This window comes from Cucumis melo, chromosome 8 (genome assembly GCF_025177605.1).
Source record: "Cucumis melo cultivar AY chromosome 8, USDA_Cmelo_AY_1.0, whole genome shotgun sequence".
NCBI classification, from domain to species: Eukaryota; Viridiplantae; Streptophyta; class Magnoliopsida; order Cucurbitales; family Cucurbitaceae; genus Cucumis; species Cucumis melo.
Window position 1 is genome coordinate 22,651,784 of NC_066864.1, and position 20,202 is coordinate 22,671,985.

A 20,202-nucleotide genomic window follows, 5' to 3' on the forward strand; every position below is an offset into this window, starting at 1 on the left:
TCAACAGGATCAAGATATATTGACTATTTTTTAAAAATTCAAATTTAAAAAATAAAATAAGATTTAATATGAAAACTAATTTCATTTTACTAATTATAAAGGGTTGAGATTCAACCAATTGGGGTTATTTTGAAATAAAATCAAGGTTGAGATTTAGGTAATAAAAAATAATAATTTGGTTATTTCGAAATTAGTTAAATTGAATAAAGCTGTTAAAACTTCAACCTATTGGTTGAGTCATTTAGAAAGAGACTATGATAGGGGTTGCCATATCTCCAACATGTCGAAAATATTTATAGCTCATAAATACATAACACAAATTAATTACACTAGAGCGACGAAATAATTATAGTCCGCGAATTTGAGTATTTTGGTATTTTATAAAATACCATGCACGTGCCATTTGCTAAAAATAAAAAACGATTTTGCCATTTTTCAAAATGATCCCTAAAACATTGCTATATCCCTTATTATCTCTAAAAACAACACATCCAACGTAATGACTAAATACATCACGATTGAGTAGGTTCAATTCCCTATTGGATGCACACTAATTAGACCTTCCAATAAGTTTATTAAAATTGGTCCCATTATATTTCATAAATTTCCGCAATTGCAACTCTTTGGAATGCAAGGGGTGTTAGCAATGGCTCTGGGTGTAGGCATCCCAACCAACATGTTTGGCGGTAAATAACTCATAATAAGTCCCTGCAAATTTCATGTTTAGCGGAGGACAGACTCTTCGTATGAAAGTGGAGTTCTAGTAAAGGAAGGGAACATGATAACGACTCTTCAATTACATCACGGAGGAGTCATTTCTCGTTATGATCGATCCATGTCCTATCTATGTTTCGGAAGCGCTTTTATGTAAGAAAATAAAATAAATAAAATTTAATATTTAAAATTTAAAAGAAAAAAGAAAAAAGAAAAAAGAAAAAAAGGAAATGGTTGGTTTCATCTTGCATGGTGTGGGTGATGAAATTCCGGAGAGGGAATGAAGTGTAGAAACTGTGGATCCGACCGCAGGGAATCCCAACACATCCCTTCTCGTTTGGTTATTGTTATTGATCTCTGAAAGGATCTGCCATTTCCACAAAGCTGTGTGTTGCGCTTCACTCTCTCTCTCTCTCTCTTTCTCCATCGCCATGACCGAACCCACTGACCAATCTCCTTCACCTTCTTCTTCCTCATTGCCACCCAAAGATCCAATCTCTCTGATCCATCCACGTCGTGAACCCTTCGAACATGGCCTCCTTCCTATTCCTAAGCTCATCTTCTCCGACCCCATCCAAACCCTAATCCCACTCAAGCAAAAGCTCCTCCAATCTTCTTCCCCTTCCAGTCGCCTCAACTCTTCCGCCATTTCCGAATCCCTCCAGATCTCCATCGACCATGCTCGCCTTGTCCTCGATACCCTTGCTTCCGTTCTCCACTCCGACTCTGACCCCCTCGTCAATGCTGCTCCTCATGATGTCGACTCTATTGGCGTCGATGTTCTTGATCTTCTTCTCTTTTTGTATATTCAGTCTTACAAGAGACTTCTCCCCAGATCGCATAAGGATTCCGCTGCTGTTGCCGATGTCTGGCCTTCCACTTCTGCTTTCGATGGCTACTTGTCCGCCCTTTCCCCTTTACAGGTAACTCAAAACTTCTTTCTGGGGTCGCTTGCCTATTCTTTATTGCTCGCGATTCAGAGTTTATGATGGTTTCTTTTTGCGTCTTTGGTGGTTTCTGCATTGGTAGTGAATGACGTTAACGAATTCTATATAATGTAATGTGGTAGGAATTAAGAGCTTGAGTTTACTGGATTGATATCTTCAATTTTATTAACTCAGAATATGTATTGTTTTTACATATAGATTACCTGTTTGGTGCTTGGTTACAGTGGTTTGTGGGTTAACACTAGAGATTTTTTTTCAGAACAGACTGGTTTCGTTTTTCTCTATTGGGTTAGAGTGTTTTTTTCCCTTTCTTAGTAGGTTTCACTTTTAACTTGTTTCCTGAACCAGAGATTGAATCACTTGCTTTCAACCATTGATGTTCTCTTATGATTTATCTTTTTCTGGACATGGCTCTGTTAGTATCATTTGTTGGTCTTGGTTCTTCTGAGTTTTTCTTGTTGACAGTAATACTTCTGCACTGTATAAATAGTGCTCCCTCTCTCTTTCCATGCATACGTATTTAGATGTGCAAAGTAACTGAGGGTAGTTGATTGTTCACCTTTAGATTCTTTACCATTCAGGTTCATTTTACCTGCTCATTTTTTAGAATTATCTTTTAGAAATGTTTACAGAACACCAATCACTTTATTATCAGCGTACTACTATAATAGGCTCAAATTTTGTCCATTACACTGCAGCTTGTGCGCAGCAATAGCCGTCGATTCATGCCATCACAGGCTGATGAAGAGGCTCACCAATTATCATATTTACAAAAGCACTTGGGTAACATTCTCTCTCTCTTGGCAGAGACCGTGGAGGGGGAAGGCGAGGAATCTTTGGTTAGTAATGTTTGGCTACTACTCTCACTTTAGCTAGATCTAGTTGTTACTTTAATGATTTTCCTTTGTAACTTTTTTAAAAGTAGAAATCTACTATGATGAAGCTGGAAAAATTAAAAAAATAATTTTGGTGTTTGATAATGAATCATTGTAACCCTTCACCTTCAGTTTTATTTATGTTTTTTCTTTTTTTAATTTTTAATTTTTATATTTTAAATTTTCTTTTATTTTATTGGTTTCAACTTTTCCTTCAATGGGCACATAACTGTATTGTAACTTGTAAGCTATCTCTAAATGAAAAGGAGTCTGGTAATCTAATTGTTTCGAAATGCAGTTAGTTTACTGCTTTTGCATTGCGGTCAAGAAATATAATTTTGTGCCCTCTGCAGATGTAATATTTCACCCTTAATGCAATTATTAGTTGAACTTGCGTGGCCTCATGAATGCAATTATTAGTTGTACTTGAGTGGCCTCATCAATGCAATTATTAGTTGAACTTGCTCATGCACTTGTGAGAGGGTGGGGGTGGATCAATTTTAAAACTGTTTAGGAAAAAAAAAAGCTATACTAAGTTATTATCATTATTTTTGGTTGTGCCGTGTCAATATTTTTCTAGTTTTTCAATGTGGTTATAAGTTATCCATGATTTAGTCAACGTGTCTAATGTAGATTGTCTTAATATTTTGCATTTGGCTTATTTTAATAACTCACTTGTGAGTTTTGGTTTAACTTTTAATTTAAACGTGCTTCAACTTTGATGCATTTCCTATGTACTGCAGTTGAATATGTTACAGGCACCAAAGTACTTCATATCTGATTCCAATTGATTTAGAATATAATTTATACACAAGAATTTGGAAAAGAGATTGGTGTTGTTATTTGCATGCATGTTAAGTCTTGATACCTTTGTTAGTTCGTATTCTCTCATTAGTAATTTTAATAATTTTTTAACACTAGGGTGAATTTTTATTTGTTTATTATGGCCGTTGGCTGGTCTACCCGAAAATAGTCTACCATCTTAATTTTTTTGTGATAGGAATGCTATTAGAGTCTTATTAGGACATTGAGGCTATAGTAGTTCTCAGAGAAGAGAGATGTTTTTTTTGGTCAAAGAGTTAGGGCTTTGGTGTGATTTCTTGAGGGAGGGTGTACCTTGAAATACTTGGTTTGTGTTGTAAATTTTCATCTATTATATTTCACTGTGGTTTAATGTTTTGGTTCTACCATTTTTTTTCACTTACAACTTTCAAAATATCTTGTTCTTTGCTAACTGTATGCAAACTTGTAGGTTTTATCAGTGGAAAGATTTGAGCACCTTGGGTTTTTGGTTCATTTTGGTGATAAGGGACCTGATGGAATTCAACTGAGCCAACATGCTCCATTTTTTGCTAATTCAGATCCTGATATGCCTGCTGTTCCTGTGCCAGCAGCTCAAGTGTTGGACTGGATTTTGCAAAACATCGCGTCTTCTTTAGAAAACATTTCAGAGAGAGCTTCTCTTAAAGAAAATGGACCATCTGGTGCATCAGACCCAGATGTTGCTATGGCTGATGCATCCACAAGTTCAGTTACTAAGGCTAGCATCAGCAGGGGTCCTAGTTATATTGAGGGAATTTCCAAGTCTTCTATTGTGAAGCAAGCATCTGATCTCAAAGGTTTTTCTGTGAAGGTTTGTCATTGTATTGTTTTGTTTCTTGCTGCTCTATAATAATAATCTGGTGTAGAGTAAGCTTCTTTTCTGTATTGTAAGGTTATTTTATTTTCAAGTGAGTATTGATCACTTGATCTGTCATTCTTTTACTTTTGAGCGTATGGATTGTGGTGTGCTGACAAGTAGATTCAGAATCTGGCTACAATGGGCCATATTATTTGTGAAGGTTTCATATTACTTGATAGTGTTGTTAATTCTAGGTGTTCTACTTGTTCCTCACTTATATCTTCCGGGAAGAAAACTGATATCTGAACTCTCTACATCATATATGGGAACACAGATAATTTATTTTAGGCAGAGAATCTATTTAGTATTTCCAAACTCTCTTCATCATAAATGGGAGAGTTGTAATGCCCTATGAAACATAACTACTTTTTATTTGAGGAAGGGAATCTATGTCGGGCATGTGGTGGGCACGAATATGTTCATATAATGCTTTGTACACGTGTTTGATATGCTAGTTTGCATATCCATTTGTTTTTCAATTTTTACTTTTTAGATACATGTATCCTATTAAAATATATATTAAGAGACACACTAGAAAATTTTTCTTCTCAATTTTCATGCAGATTTTGAAAGTTTAGATAAAAGAAAAATAGAGGAAAGAACAGAAAAAAAAAGACAACAAAGATAGAGTTACCCTATAACTAGTTCACTCCACTTCACTTCTTTCTGCTGTTCTGCTTGCTAAACCCACCCCAATGTCACAAACATTGACTGGCTACACACGAACAGAAAGTTCCTTTCTCAGTCTACACCTCAAGTCACTACAGGCATATCTCCTCTTCTCCATCTTCCTTTTCCATTTTTTCAGCCTCACCATCGTTGTTCAGGGTTTGTTTATTCTTTTTTGTTTTCTTATTTTTTTAAAGCTAACTTAATGATAGGCCTCCAATTATATTTCAATATTATTGTGAGGGAGAAAAGGGAAATGTCTGTATTTATGAAAAAGTGGAGTCATCTATAAGTAGTATGGATAAGGATACATAGTGGTTAGGAGGAGTTAGGAGGTTATGAGGTCTTGGAAGTTATTTACAGTTATTGGAGTGGTTATTTGGTAGAAGTTATATATATGTGTAATAAGTGTGGTGTAGGGTATAGTATGTGTATCTTGGTTCTCTCGAGAGTGGGAGGAAGGGTCTGTTATATTGGCTTCCTGTTATATAAAAGTGTTAAATAAATAAAAGCATATATCTATCTTTTGGTACCTATCATATTGAATAACTTCCAAGATCTCATAACCTCCTAGCTCCTCCTAACCACTAGGTATCCTTATCCATACTACTTTTAGATGACTCCCCTTTTTCATAAAGACAGACATTTCCCTTTATACCCTTACGATAATATTGAAATATAATTTGAGGCCTATCACTTAGTTGAAGTTAAATTTAACTCAGATTTAGAAGTATTTTCAGCTAAATTAATAATTAGCGTACAATGTGCTAAATTTGGATAGTCTTTTGTACTATTGTGACTTGACTTGACTTTTATTGTGTTATCTTATGTTATTTACACATCTGAAAAGAAACCATAACAAAATAATATACTCACAAGGTATGTGTACCCCTTTCTTTTTGGAAATTGACGTATTGTTAATTGCATTTATGTGTGATTTTTAGGTAATTCCAATTGGTATTCGATTGGAATCAATATAGGCAATGCAAGACAAAGTAGAAGGAAAAAATCTTAAAGTTGGCAGTGTTAATATTTTTGTTTTTACCAGTGAGTCATTTCTGTTTATGATATCATTGTATGTTTACAATAATATGTTAGGTGTTTCTCTCTTTACTATTTCTTTATGAAATCAAACAATCTTGGGATTTCTTCATGAGTTGCTACTATTTTGTCGACTACCTACATGAGGTAGTCAAGTCTCCAGCTTTGTAGATTTGAACTTGTATTTTTGAAGTAATAATAATAATATACCAATCATCTTTGTTTATTTGGTCTACTGATGACTGTGAATGATTTTTTGGCTTGATTTGTTTCTCTCTATTTAAGTGTGAAATGCAGTTTGAACCAAGAGAGTTATTCTGTACTTTTTATTTTTTAGTGCTTTGTGAAATTGAACTTTAATTTTTAATATTTTATTTTTGTTTACAGGTGCTTAACAGTCATGAATCTGTAATTTACATATTAGCACCTTTGAGATATGCCACAATATATGGATGTTCTGATACTACCATTGTACTTGGAGCAGTTGGAAAGGTAATAATTAGTACTTTCGTATTAATTTCATTTTGCCATTGAATTCTGTTTGTTGAATGCATATGTATAATATGAGGCGGAGAGCCATATCATTGTTTTTATTAAGGGAAGTCCGGTAATAGCCTAAGGAGCCCTTGGGTTAGCGTTGCTAGAGTGTGGAGGTCGGTTGACTCATTAGCCTCCTTTAATCTTGGTAACGGCCGTAGAATTGGCTTTTGGTCAGATCCTTGGATTGGTAATGCCCTCATCAAGGAGCAATATTCTAGGCTCTTTAGAATTGCTCTTTTGCCCACTGGTTCAGTTGCAACACATTGGGACAATGATACTTTCTCCCTGGTCATCGGCCTTTAGAAGAGGTTTGAAGGATGATGAAATTGTAGATTTTCAATCACTACTTTCCCTCCTCTCTTCTAAAAAAGTGGGTAACTCTGACGATTATAGATCATGCTCCGTTGATCCTCAAGGTCGGTTTTCCATTAAGTCTCTTTCAGCTCACTTAAAATCTGCCTCCCCAATGGATAAACGTCTTTTTTCAGCAATTTGGAAAACAGGCAGCCCACTGAGAATTAACATTTTGATTTGGATTATGGTCTTCGGGTCCCTCGATAGCTTAGAAATCTTGCAAAAGAAAGCCCCTAATAAAAGCTTCTCCCCCTCGATCTGTCCTCTATGTTTGAAGGCTAGTGAGAATCTTTCTCATATTTTCTTGAAGTGTCCTGTCTCCTCATTCTGCTGGGTAAAGATTTTCTTCTTGTTCAATTTAGCTGCGGTATTTGATCATTCACTAAGTGCTAGTGTGGCTCAACTTCTATCGGGTCCGAGTTTCCCCAAAATATTAAGTATCATATGGGAAAATTTGTCAAAAGCTTTACTTTCAGAATTATGGTTTGAACGAAATCAACGTATCTTCCATGATAAAGTAAGACCAAGGGTAGAAATTATGCGGATAGCAGATCTTAATGCTGCAGCTTGGTGTTCCCTTGAAAAGGAGTTCGTTAATTATTCTATCCAAGACATTTACCTTAACTGGGCCGCTTTTCTTTTTCAACCTGCCTAATTGTTGCTGCATCAGATTCAATTTTAGCAGATTACACAGCTTAAAGCTCTCTATTGCTTTTTGAAGCCTTGAAGGATTGCCCCTGTTTTAGTCTTTAATTTTGAGATTGTTTTTTTTGGGCTCCCCATTTGTTTCTTGCTGTTTTCTCTGGTCCCTTATTGTTCTCTGGACCTTTGTAACAAGCTGGATGCTTTTATTATTGTTTCTTTGTTGGTTCGTTTTTGTTTGTACTTGGGATATGATGTTGGCGCTAAGGGGGTGTCAACCTAGTTGAGATGTCCGGGTGCGCCTCTTGATCCCTATAGGACTTAATTGATTACTACTTCTTTGTTGCTCTTTGAGTTCTTATTAATAAAGAAGTTTTTGTCTCCGTTTCAAAAAAAAGAAAGAAAGATGAACCAAAACTCGGCACATTCTAGAGGGTTGAGTAGCCTCTCTCAAGAGATCAAATGCTCACCAAATTCTTCACTCCCCCATAGCATTCAAACCCCTACTCCTTGACCGTGGTTCTCTTATTAGCCTCCAACTCATCATTCTTTCTCTAATAGTTTTGCTTTTGCCCCATGGCCACCCTCGCTGGAAATCCCTTTTTTACTCGTTCTCTTATATACACTAATTGTTGGAGGCCTTATGAGGTTATTGATGACTAACTTCTTTTCAGCACCTTTGGAAGAATTCTAAAATTATATGTCTTAACTCTATTTCACAAAAAGTTTTGAAAGCTTGGGTTGGAAATGTATCCTTGGAGATTTTCTCTCTATTCCTCCCTTTTTTCTTTGTGACAAGAAACAATTTCTTCAATGTATGAAATTTACAAGATAATCTATGATACAAAAGGCTTTCCCAACTGGGCAAAAAGGAATTATCATAACTATTTCAATTAAAAACGCTTGGAAATTTACACCAAGAGATGATTGTACTCTTTATCCAAGAAAGCTCTTGACCCCAAAGAAGCCCCCGTTGATGCGGACCCAGAAGTGTTGACAATTCTGTCCCAGTATTGGGAGTGAAGGAGCATTGAATGGAAAATGTGGTATGAACTTTGTCTTCTGATTTTCAGAGAGAGCACCATCTTGGTGTAATGGTGGCATGCACCTTTGGAGGGCATCAAGGAACAATTTGATCTTTTTGAGATCTTCCTGATTCCTTTACCTAATGTCTGATCCAAGAGCCGTTGTTAGCTAACAAAGATTTGGTGGTGAAGGACCCACTAGGGTGTGGCATCAATATTCGAAAGTCCTCCCATTATGAGAGAAGAATTGGTGCAAGTTCAATGCTAAGACCAGTCCATTTCACCCACTGCATAGTCCGACGATCTTCTCAAGAGAATTTTGAGTTATTGGATGCTGTAAAATTCAATAGCTCTAGTTCTCTCACTATTCTTTTGAAATCATGTTTCTCATTTGATTCATGCCAACTGGGGCACTTCTTAGTAATTTGTGGAGTCTACCATTAATGGAAAACATCTTTTGTCTAAAGAGATCCGACAAGAGAAAACGTCAATTGACCTTGATCATAAAGGACATTTATACACACTTGGGAGAGTAATTAAAAGCCAAATGAATGTGGATGGGTATGGAGATGGGATCTTTTGGTTCTCTGTGAGGCTTTGATTTGGGTTCATGTGTTTTTTCTGAAGGCTAAATTATGAAGAATGCCCCTCAACTTTGTGGTTTGTGTCAAAAATGCCTTTAAACTTTCAAAAGTTTCCTAAATGCCCTTAAACTTTTGAAGAGGATTAAAAAATATCCTTACCGTTGGTTTTTGATGGAAACCGTTAAAGTTTTGTTTCAAAAATACCTCTAAACTATTGAAAAGTTTCATAAATACCCTTTTAAACTTAAAAAAAAAACTACTTTAATTGATTCAATTTTTACACCAAATTTCTTAGCACTCAAAATCAAAACCAAAATTTGAAGTTAAAGCCATAGTTCAAATTTACATCGATATGTCGATATTTCTATTGGGTTTTCTAATTTTCATGGGTTTGATATTGATAGAAGGGGTGAATTGATATTTTCATTACATTGTAGAAAAATCCACAAATCACAAGAAATAAACATCAAAATAAAACTAGTATAAATATAATATAAATGATTGACATGTTCACTTAGTTGAAAGTAATAAAATATTTATTTACCAACTTAAATTTATTTTTTGAACTTTTTTGTTTTTATAATTTTTCCATAAATATCCATCGAAATGAAAATTTTACAAAATTATCGATATATCCATCAACATCAATATTTTAAACCTTGGTTAAAACATAAAATTCAACAAAATCTCTCAAAATTCCAAAATAAGAATTTTTCCTTAAAACATACTAAAACAATAATTAGCCAAATAAAAAAAACTCACACTAATAGATCTATCTGACTATCACTATGTGTTAATAGTTAAATACATTTTTTTATTTGATAATTAACTATATGATAATTACAACAATAACAGTTGAGATTGGTTCTGTGCATGATCGTCAAATAAATTTAAAATTATGGTTTTAACTTAAAATTTTGGTCGGTGAGATAATTGGTGTAAAATTTGGATCATTGAGAGTATTTTTTTAACTTCGTTTAAGCTCAAGGGTATTTATGAAACTTTTCTAATAGTTCAGGGGTCTTTTTGAAACAAAAATTTAAGTTTCCATACCAAACTAAAGCTAAAGGTATTTTTGAACCCTTTTTTGAAAGTTGAAGGGCTTTTTTGAAAATTTTGAAAGTTTAGGGGTATTTTGACAGAAACTACAAAGTCTAGGGGCATTTTTTGTAATTTAACCTTTTCTAAAATATCTGTGAGAGTCTGGGCCAGCTTGTGCCGTCTGGGACAGCTTGCGCGACCTTGATTAATCTCACGGGACAACCTACCTAATCCTATGACATTTGGGTGTTAAGAAAACTCGTTGGAAATTAATTCCTTGGTAGGGGGTCGCCATGGATTGGATGCGCAACCTCTTAGCCATTTATTGAGACTTTGTTTCCTTTTTACGAAGAGGCGAACCCATAAGGGTTGAGTTTGAGTGTTCAAAGTGGCATTATTCATCATTTTTATTCATCTCTTGGAGTCATAGTTCCATGACAGGATCTTTCTGGCACGCTTTTGGATTACACTTCTTGTGCTTTTGACAGAAATGATATGGTATAGCTGGGCCTCTTCCTGTAGTGGGACCCTGTTTTTGGTGGGCTTGACCTTTTGTGTGCCAATTTTTCTCGATGAAAGCCATTTATTTCAATAAAAAAATGATATGGTATTATTATTCTTATTGTAGACGCCTTTCAGATTGGAAAGGTCTTTTGAAATCTATTTGTTGGGGCTTCCATCTCTTTCGTGAATTCATATAATCAATGAAATTTTTTATAAAAAAAGCTATTATTATTTTTTAAAATTTTGCATCAGATATGGGGGTTGGACCCTTGGTCCTCTTTTCTTGTTCATCCTACATGTGATTATTTATCACCCACAAGATAAATTATCTAACCTTTCTTGATAAATATATTATTTTTGTTTTTCAGGCTGTTAGAGTTGAACATTGTGAGCGAGTTCAGTTAATTACAGTTGCAAAAAGAGTTTGCATTGCAAACTGTCGAGAGTGTTTGTTTTTTTTGGGGGTTAATCAACGACCACTGATTGTTGGTGATAATCACAAGTTGCAGGCAAGTTATTATTAATATTATTCATTAGAAAATAGGACTACCTTAAATTTTCATTAAGTTGGACATTCTATATCTCATTGCAGGTGGCACCGTATAATACATTTTACTCTCAATTGGGGGAACACATGAGTGAAGTTGGGGTTGAGGCAGCTCTGAACAGATGGGATGAACCACTTGCCCTTGGTGTCGTAGATCCACACGATTCATTATCTCATCCTGCGGGTGTTTCTGATGTTCAAACTGAGACTGCTACATGTCTGGATCCTGACCAGTTCACAAATTTTTTGGTAGGCCTTCAATTCTTTTTAGGAGAAATGTTGTGGGGGCAGTATTTTTATTTAATGTTTCATGCAATTGCTGGAATTCTTTTGTTCTGTTCATCTATAACGTGATATAATTAAGTCAAGTGGTGTGGTGGCTCTTTCATGGATACTTCCGTTTGAGAAAAAGACATGAGGTTGTTTCAACTTTTAAGGGTGTGCGGCTCTTGCTGTGAGGAGTTATAGGATCAAGTCAGACTGCTTTTCTGTTAAGCGAATTTATACCAATTGGGATATCCACTTGGCTAGTTGGGGATATGTCATCACCATTTTGTTATATCACCTTTTATAGTTATTGGATTCGTTTACTTCCTATCAAGTAATAAATAAATATTAATAGGTAAATGACATAAGACAGATCTTGTTTTTACCTTATGATGCAGCCTACTAGTGTTGGTAAATTAAGATTCAAAGTTCTATTATTCCGGCACTGCAGTTTCTTATGGTGCTGTATCTTCTGTTGCAGATTCCGAACTGGGTTTCTGGTGAAGTTCCTGGAGCTACCGACTGCAATCCATTCCCATTGCCAGATGCTTATTTGGCATCTCTTGAGAGGAATGTATGACCAACAAACCTTGCTGATTAGACTTGAGCATGCAATGACATGTGCATGTTTGTCAAACGCATTCAGCTCTTGAATGCCTTTATTTGAACTCATCTTAGATTTTATTTGGTTTCAATTACCTACCTCATACAGTGGGCTGATTATTTTCTTTACCCTCAGAAAAAGACCTTGGGGGAAGTAAAGCAAATACTAAGAGAAACCCCACTTGAAGAGAACCGCAAACGAGAATTATCTTCTGCCCTACATGTATACTTCAAAGATTGGTTATATGGTAATGATCTTTTCTTTCCTTTGCAAGTATTTTATATATACATAGAAGTTTTCCGTTTCAGGTTGCGCCAAGTTTAAAAAAAATATATATAGAAGTTGTGATTGATGCAAGTTCATTTCCTATTATTTTCATTTAAAATACTTGTTTTTTACTGTAAAGATGACCTACTGATAGATGATTGATAACATAGAGAAAAGTATAACCTTTCTTGAAAGCGACATATCTTTTTATTGATTTATTGAAAAGCTTACAAAGTAATCCACAAACAGTACGGTGCTCAACTATTCCAACTTGAATTAACCTTTTACATAAATAATTGGATGATCAAAATGTAGAAACTTGAAACATCGCTAGGTATGTTTGACTTGAATAGCCTCATGACTAGTCAATGATCCATTCAAATTCTTTAGTTCCCATCTTCTCGTCCATCAACTAGGATAAAATAACCGTAAATTGAACAATGTAAGTGGGGAAGATTTTGTTAGGATTTGTCAACCTGAAACTTAGAAAAACCCAACAATGGAAAAACAAAGGCAGCACTTTGCTATAGTATATTGCAATGAAACTCCAATGTTCACAAGCTAATCAAAAAATGAACTACTAACGAAGGAACTTACAGACAAAATGGAAATAACACCAGCTCCTTCGAGAAGGCTGGAAACTTCTCCCCTAAAATCTCACGGCAGCTTTTAGCAAAATAAAAACTACCTGTAATAATCCTCAAAACATTCCTTAAATACCATCATCTCCCATGGGCCCCTAATCTTTTTCTTCCTCTCCAATAGATGTCTTGTGTGCAAAGTCCCTCTTACCCTTGCATTTATATGTGTGGATAATTGGAGGTCTTGACACTTACGTTCGACCTGAAATTCACCTTGTCCCTCGGTACAAGGTGAAATTAAGGAAACCGTTGGTTCATTTGATATGCCAATTCCCATGTAGCTTCACTGTCGGGGAACCCCTTCTATTTCACTAACCATTCATCAGCTTCCAGTTCACTACTCCACCTAACCCCCAATACAATCTCGAGTCAGACTTGGAGTTCAAACACCTTAGTTAAAGCTGGTGGTATGCATTGCAAATGCTGAGCTTGGCCTAACTTAAGTTTCAGCTGGGAAATATGTAAAACATTATGGGTAGCTGCTTCTGGAGGAAGTTCCAACCTGTATGCCACTTCTCCTACTTCGTCTATCATCCGATAGGGTCCATAAATTTTGGGAGACAACTTTTCACTTCGTTTTTCTCGCTCATGAATGTTGCCGATATGGCCTCAATTTTAAATACACTTCCTCCCCACTTTAAATTTTAAACCCCTTCGATGTAGTTCTGCTTGTTTTTTCTTTCTACTTAATACTATTGTCAAGTTCTCCCTCGCAGATCCCTTTCATTCAGCAACCGTAACACTTTTGTTAGTTTATTTCCTTTCACCATATGATATCAATTGAGGTGGAGGTCCTATCGAAAACGAATTGGAATGAAGTGGTCTTTGCCGGGGCATGGAAAGTCGTATTGTGTACCATAGTTCTGCCCATGGTATGCATTTATGGCACTTCGTTGTTCATTGCAGAAACACTGAAGATAAGTTTCCACACACTTGTTGACCTGCCTGGTTTGACTGTCAGCTTAGGAAAACCGTACCCATTTCTGAAAAAGAGTTTTCCTTCTAGGAGTTGCTTAGAAATATCTTATCTTTATCTGTAATAATGGATTTTGGAATCCCGTGCTTGCTCACTACCCTCTCAATAAAGATCTCGGTTACTTGCTTGGTTGTGTTGTGAAGGGATGTTGGAGAGTGACGAAATGAGCAAATTTACTCGAACGGTCCACCACGACCATGGTAACATCTACTCCCCTTGCCTTCGGAAGTACTTCAATGAAATCCATGGTCCAGTCTTCTTGTATCAACTTTGACAGAGGGAGAGGTTGTAGTAGACTTGTTGGGGATAAGGAGTCAGTCTTATTTTGTTGGCAAATATCACATTGTTCCACACGTTTCTTTATATCAGACTTCATTCCCACATAGTTCCCCATTCATCCTCTTGTAAATCCTCAGAAAGCTTGACTTTCCCCTCAAAATTAAGTTGTGAAAAGTGTGTAATAATAGTGGGTTTACCCTTGCAAAGCAAATGACTATTTGCCCATTGATTGTTGGGTTTATCCTTCAGATCTTCTTTTAGGGTGTTGAGGATATGTTGTAATTCTTCATCTACCTCCACTTCCTTTAAAACGACCTCCATATCGACTATCCCTGGTGCAGTCAATACTGACAACTTCACTGGGTGATCAACTCTCTGCAATGCGTCTGTTGCGTTATTTTGTAGGCCGGTTGGTATAATATCACAAAGTCATATCCTCGTAAGTAGTAATTTGGTCAATCACCTCCGAAACTGGGGTTGTACCTTTCTCTGTTTGATTAAGAATTTCAATGCCTTCTGATTTGATATAATTGTGAATTTCCACCCTAACAAGTAATGCCTCCAATTTTGAACTACTAATACCATCGCCTTCAACTCCCTCTTGTATATTGATTTAGCCTGCTATCGCAGAGCCAACTCTTGACTGAAATAAGCTATAGGACGAGAATTTTGAGTTAAAACTGCCTCCAATCCCAGTCTCAATAATGAATGGTAGGGAAAAATGTGGAAGGGCTAGCACCGACACAGACACCATAACTTGATTCAATTGTTCAAAAGCCTTTGTAGCATCCTCACTCCACCTAGAGGCGCTCTTTTGTAAAAGTTTGGTGAGAGGTGTTGCAATGTCTCCATACCTTTTTACAAAACGTCTACAATAGCCAATCAAGCCACTGATGATCTGACACATCCTTTGGCTGAGGCCAATTTACCATATTTTGGACCTTCTCCCCATCAGCCTTCACTCCTTGGCTAGTGATCCAATGGCTCAAGTATTGTATCCTTGAGTGCCCTATCACATATTTTTTTCTTGTCCCTTAGGATCCCAAACACAACTACTAGGTGCCTCTTGTGTTCTGTAATGTTTGTGCTATACACCAAGATATCGTCAAAAACACTAGTACAAACCATCTCAAGAAAGGCCAAAATACTTGATTCATTTGGGGACCGGAAAGTAGTGGGGGCGTTGGTTAGTCCAAATGACATAACAAGGAACTCATAATCTCCTTCGTGAGTCTGAAAAGTTGTCTTCTCGTTGTCCTTCTCCCTCATTTTTATTTAGTGATAACCTGAATGCAAGTCTTATTTAGAAAATACTACTGCCCCATGTAACTCATCGAGTAACTCCTCCATCAATGGGATTGGAAACTTGTCAACTATGGTCACTTGATTTAACTTACGGTAATCTACAGAGAATTGCGATCCCACATCCTTTTTCTTCACTAAGAGTACCAGACTTGAATATGGACTACGACTCGGCCGAATGATTCCAACTTGCAACATCTCCATGACCTTCTTTTCAATGTCTTCCTTTTAGATGTATCCATATTCATATGGCCTTGCGTTAATGGGTTTCTGTCCCTCCATGGTAAGAATGCAGTGATCCACAATTCTCTTCGTTGGTAAGTCTTTTGGATATTTCAACAAGAATTGATCATGGGCAAATCTTCCTCACCCCCTTTTCTTTGATCTCTTCTTCAGGCTCCAGTGTCTCATCAATATCCACATTTTTGAATTCTACGAGGAATCCTTGATCATCTGCATCTGATGTTTTTATAATAGTTTTCAACGAACATTCAACTTTAGGTAATGATGAATACCCTTGAGTATAAATGGGGTATTACCAGCCATGTTGATGAATGCCATTGTCATAGAGGGCCAATGAATTCCCATAAATCGCGAAGTGCACAACCATTGCATTCCAAGAATGACGGCCATCTTCCTAGCTCGATGGCCAAAAAGTCAGCAATAACCGTCAATTTCGGTTAACTTAACTTCAATCCGACCCTCACGTCGGTTCCATCTCCAATGGTGACCTTGAAATTCGATTCCCTGGAAATTGTAAGTTTCAACTCATCTACTAACCTCTAGTGAATGAAGTTGTGAGTTGCCCCACTAGTTTGATGCGTATGAGCCTTGTCCCCAAACTTTTTTCTCCATATTCACGAAGATGTTCAGACATCCTACTCTTCAAGTCTTTCCACGATGAGACCTTCCGGTTATTGCTCGAACTTAACCAATTAACTTCGTCCTAGGCGAAACTGGCCGCAACGACCTTTTCCTTCTCTGTGTTGGCTAGATCGTTGATCTCAAAAAAAATGCTCCGCTCGATAAACCCACAACTTGGGATTTTCTTCAGCAAAAATGGGCATTTCCAACTTCTTGTATTTACTCTTGTCTGAAGCTCCCATTCATGCCCTTGTCAAAGTATCCATCTCTTCCATTTTCCCTTTTACTTTAAGTCCTGAACGTTTGAAGTACATGACTCTTCCCTTCATTGGCTCGTGTTGCTTTCCTTCATGTCTTCAGCTATTCTCTCCGCCGCTTTCTTTAAATCAAACACTATTTTCCTTCAGTCCCAGAATCTGATTCTCTGCTGTTTTCACTCTTTCTTCTAGCTGTTTTTGTGCCGTCGATTGTGTTCTAGTCACTTGGTTTTATGGCTCTGATTCCAATTTGTTAGGATTCTTCTATCTGAAACTTATAAATACCTGTCAATGGCAAAACAGAGGCTGCACTCTGCTATACTGTGCTATAGTATATTGTAATGACATTCAAATGTTCACAAGGTAATCAAAAGATGGACTAATAACAAAGAAAATTACAGACAAAATGGAAATAACACCAGCTCCTTGGAGAAGGCTGGAAACTTCTCCCCTAAAAGCTCACTGCAGCTTTTACCAAAATAAAACTTACCCACAGCAATCCCCAAAACATTCCTTAAATACCATCATCTCCCGTGGGCCCCCTCATCTGTTTCTCCATCTTGATCTAGGTTCTGAATTTCATTCTACTCAGAGGTATGACTCTACAGTTGGGATGTTGACATGTGTGGATTCTTCTCTGACATGCCAACTGCAATATTTTTGTTCCTTCTCTTGCTGTAGTCTTCTCGAACCAATAATATCCTCATTTCCTTATTCTAGCTCAGTGCTATGTAGATCGAAAGCATACCCCCTTACATGTAACGCTGTAACTCAGCATGCATTTAACAACCTTTTAAATGAGGACTCACTGTTGACTTTCATTCTTTGGTATCACTCTAGTACCTTGTTCTAGACTTTGTTTAGGTTGTAACTGTTTCGTTGACGTAGAAGAGAGGTTGGCCTGCCCAAAATCATTTGCCCATCCTCAGCCTGTAATACTCTTGGAAGAATATTCAGTCTTTGTTGTTATGCTCCGATCTTCCACCAATTGGTTGATTTCCATTACAGCACTCAGTCTCACAAGCTCGAACATCCTCAACTCCACTCCAGTCTTCACCTTCATCTCATTAATGAAATTCTAAGGAGGCTGCTGAGTTTTGTTTCACGTTGCTCTCATGATGGAGTGCGAAATTACTCATGGAGCGTCCTCTTGCTTAGATTTAATTGAATAATCAATGCCAGGTAGAAATTGTCCTACAAATGCAATTGCCACCTCCTTTCTCCCATAAAAAATCTTGCTAGAGCCTCCCTGATCGTGCACAAACCTACTAGAGAGAATGTTAATTGTTAATTGACAAAGTATTGACTTGATCATATCATCAATTGGGTTGCTGCCATTGCACAATGGACCAATGATAGCTTTATCCCATAAACCAGTCTCCCTCTTCTAGGCTTCCTAGCTTGTCGTAGCATTTATACTTTTGAATTTGTTTCCACTTGAATTTTGCATATCAGTAGAGGATTGTAGTACCAATTAATGTAATTTTATCAGCATGAGTTCTATTGATCCTATCCAATTATCTGCGATGGAAGTAGAAGGGATAAAAGTTATTGAAAATTGAGCAGGGAGAGGACGATTTTCTCAAATTTCTGAGGTAGTCATGTGAGGCATTGGATAAAGGAGATATGACTAGATTAGCTAGATTACTAGGACTACAGACGCTTATCAATCCAAGGTTCTCTTGTAGTGTTGAATGGCTTCTATTTTAACCTTTAATAAGTTCTGCAGGTTTTGTTAGCTTTACATGATATAAGCATATAGTTAAAAGGCTAATTTTTGGTTACATGATATAAGCATATAGTTAAAAGGCTAATTTTTGGTTACATGATATAAGCATATAGTTAAAAGGCTAATTTTTGGTTTTCTTTTTGTTCTTGCAGCTTCAGGAAACATCCGTCAGCTTTACTGCTTGCAAGGTGACTAATTGAATTGGGACTGACAAAGGTGGGTTTTACGGTCATTTATGATGGTGGTAAAAGCAGGGTTCCTTCTTCCTTTTTTTCTTTAATGGTTTCTTTATTCAATTGTCAACTAGTTATTTCCGCCAATTCCTTTTTGGTACTCTACTTGCTCTAAGTAGTTGAGAGCTAAACGCCCTGCACGCGTGGTGGGATCAGGGAAAGAAAAAGGAAAAGAAAAAAAAAAGATCATTTGCTAATCTCTCAATTGTAATTTTTATGGGGAAAAAGAAAACGAATAATGTCTCTGTAATATTTTAATTTATCCCATGCTTCCTTTCTTCCCTCCAGCTTTTCCCTTATTGATTTTTAAGCTAACAGTTGAGTTTTGGTTGTGGTTTGAGTCCTTAGTTTTCGTTTTCCTCCCAAAATTCAATGGTATTGAGTTGTAAAATGTAGGCTCTGATGAAGCTAAGAATTTAATTGAAAGCATGCGTGGTTGCTGTAAAATATAATATGTATTATTGTAATTGAGTTCGGTTGTCAGTGTTCTTCTTGTTCCAACGAAAGCTACAGTTTCTATGTTCAATATCATTCAGGTTTTAGTCCCCATTTCATATTTTGGATAAGTGTACAATACACTTTTTGTTCCCCGTGCCATTGAAAAAGGAAAACAAGAGGTCACCGATCTAGGGAAATTTGATGATTTACAGGCTATATCAGACAATTTATAAATCTAGACGTTCTAGGGTGATTGTCTCTTCATTTTCTTTACTTCAACCCCTATATTTATTGATAACTGAATTTTTCCCCCTTGGTGCGAGGATAGGGATTGAGCCCCAGCTTTTAGGGTAGAGTATTATCGTTTAGTTAAGATTATTGAAATGATGCATACATTTTATTTTTACCTCATTTATCTTTTCTTAATATTTTTTTGAAGGAAGTATAATGGTTTGGTTCACGAAGCCTTCTAAATTACCAATGAGCGGAACATGTGTAAAGGATAAGATGACTTTTTTTCTGTTGTCAGTTGCAATGTGTAAATTGCTTTATAATTTGTCAATGATAAATCATGTCAAATCCTCAAGTCTTGAATCACTTGACTTGGGGGCGAGAAATACACGGAAGGCTTAGACATCTGCTCCTGATGTTGAGGTATGTGGATAGATACACAAGTTAACGAGGGGTTAGTGTGAAACAAGGCACGTGTGTAGAGGTTCGCACATGTTAAGAGGTTATAATGACATTTGGTGTATGGGAGGTGTACATGAGATTGCTAAGAAATTTGCTCTTGAAGGTGAACAAGGCATTTGGCACAATAGGCATCTTGATTCGAATCTCACAAGAGAATTATATGCACATAGTTGCATCAGAACACCATCCATTCAAAGAAGAGGGGTGTTGGGCAAACAGAGTGCTAGATCGACACAAACGTTATGAGAATCACCAGGAAACATGCACTTGTTCATGAGAGGTGCTACTTTAGTGCCATCTAACTTAAGCCATTAAGCAAATCACTTGAGTGCAAGTGGAATGTTTGGTCTTAGGTGAGTAAAAGTGCTACTCAACAAGTTTGTCCGGAGGATGCTACATGGTAGGTAGTTTTGGGAGGCACTTGGGAGGTAAAAAGTTGTCATTGAATGTACTTATCCAACACATGTTGACAAGGACGCCTGGAAGAA

At 36.7% G+C, this 20,202-nt stretch overlaps 1 protein-coding gene across 1 annotated transcript; it reads left to right on the forward strand.

Annotated features, from left to right (window-relative positions):
- The first annotated feature begins 970 nt into the window (after positions 1-970).
- LOC103486055 (uncharacterized) lies at positions 971-18,864 on the forward strand. The gene is made up of 9 exons (XM_008443871.3): positions 971-1,637; positions 2,360-2,500; positions 3,789-4,169; positions 6,315-6,419; positions 10,986-11,126; positions 11,210-11,413; positions 11,913-12,005; positions 12,171-12,282; positions 18,503-18,864. The coding sequence occupies exons 1-9, from the start codon at positions 1,146-1,148 to the stop codon at positions 18,544-18,546; spliced, it is 1,713 nt and encodes a 570-aa protein (XP_008442093.2). The 5' UTR covers positions 971-1,145; the 3' UTR covers positions 18,547-18,864.
- Positions 18,865-20,202: the final 1,338 nt, after the last annotated feature.

Excerpts from the sequence above, each read along its gene's own strand:
- LOC103486055 (XM_008443871.3), top strand. The coding sequence starts at position 1,146 with ATGACCGAACCCACTGACCAATCTCCTTCACCTTCTTCTTCCTCATTG. Across the intron at positions 4,170-6,314 it reads TCAAAGGTTTTTCTGTGAAG|GTGCTTAACAGTCATGAATC; the intron begins GTTTGTCATTGT and ends TTTTGTTTACAG. Across the intron at positions 6,420-10,985 it reads TACTTGGAGCAGTTGGAAAG|GCTGTTAGAGTTGAACATTG; the intron begins GTAATAATTAGT and ends TTTGTTTTTCAG.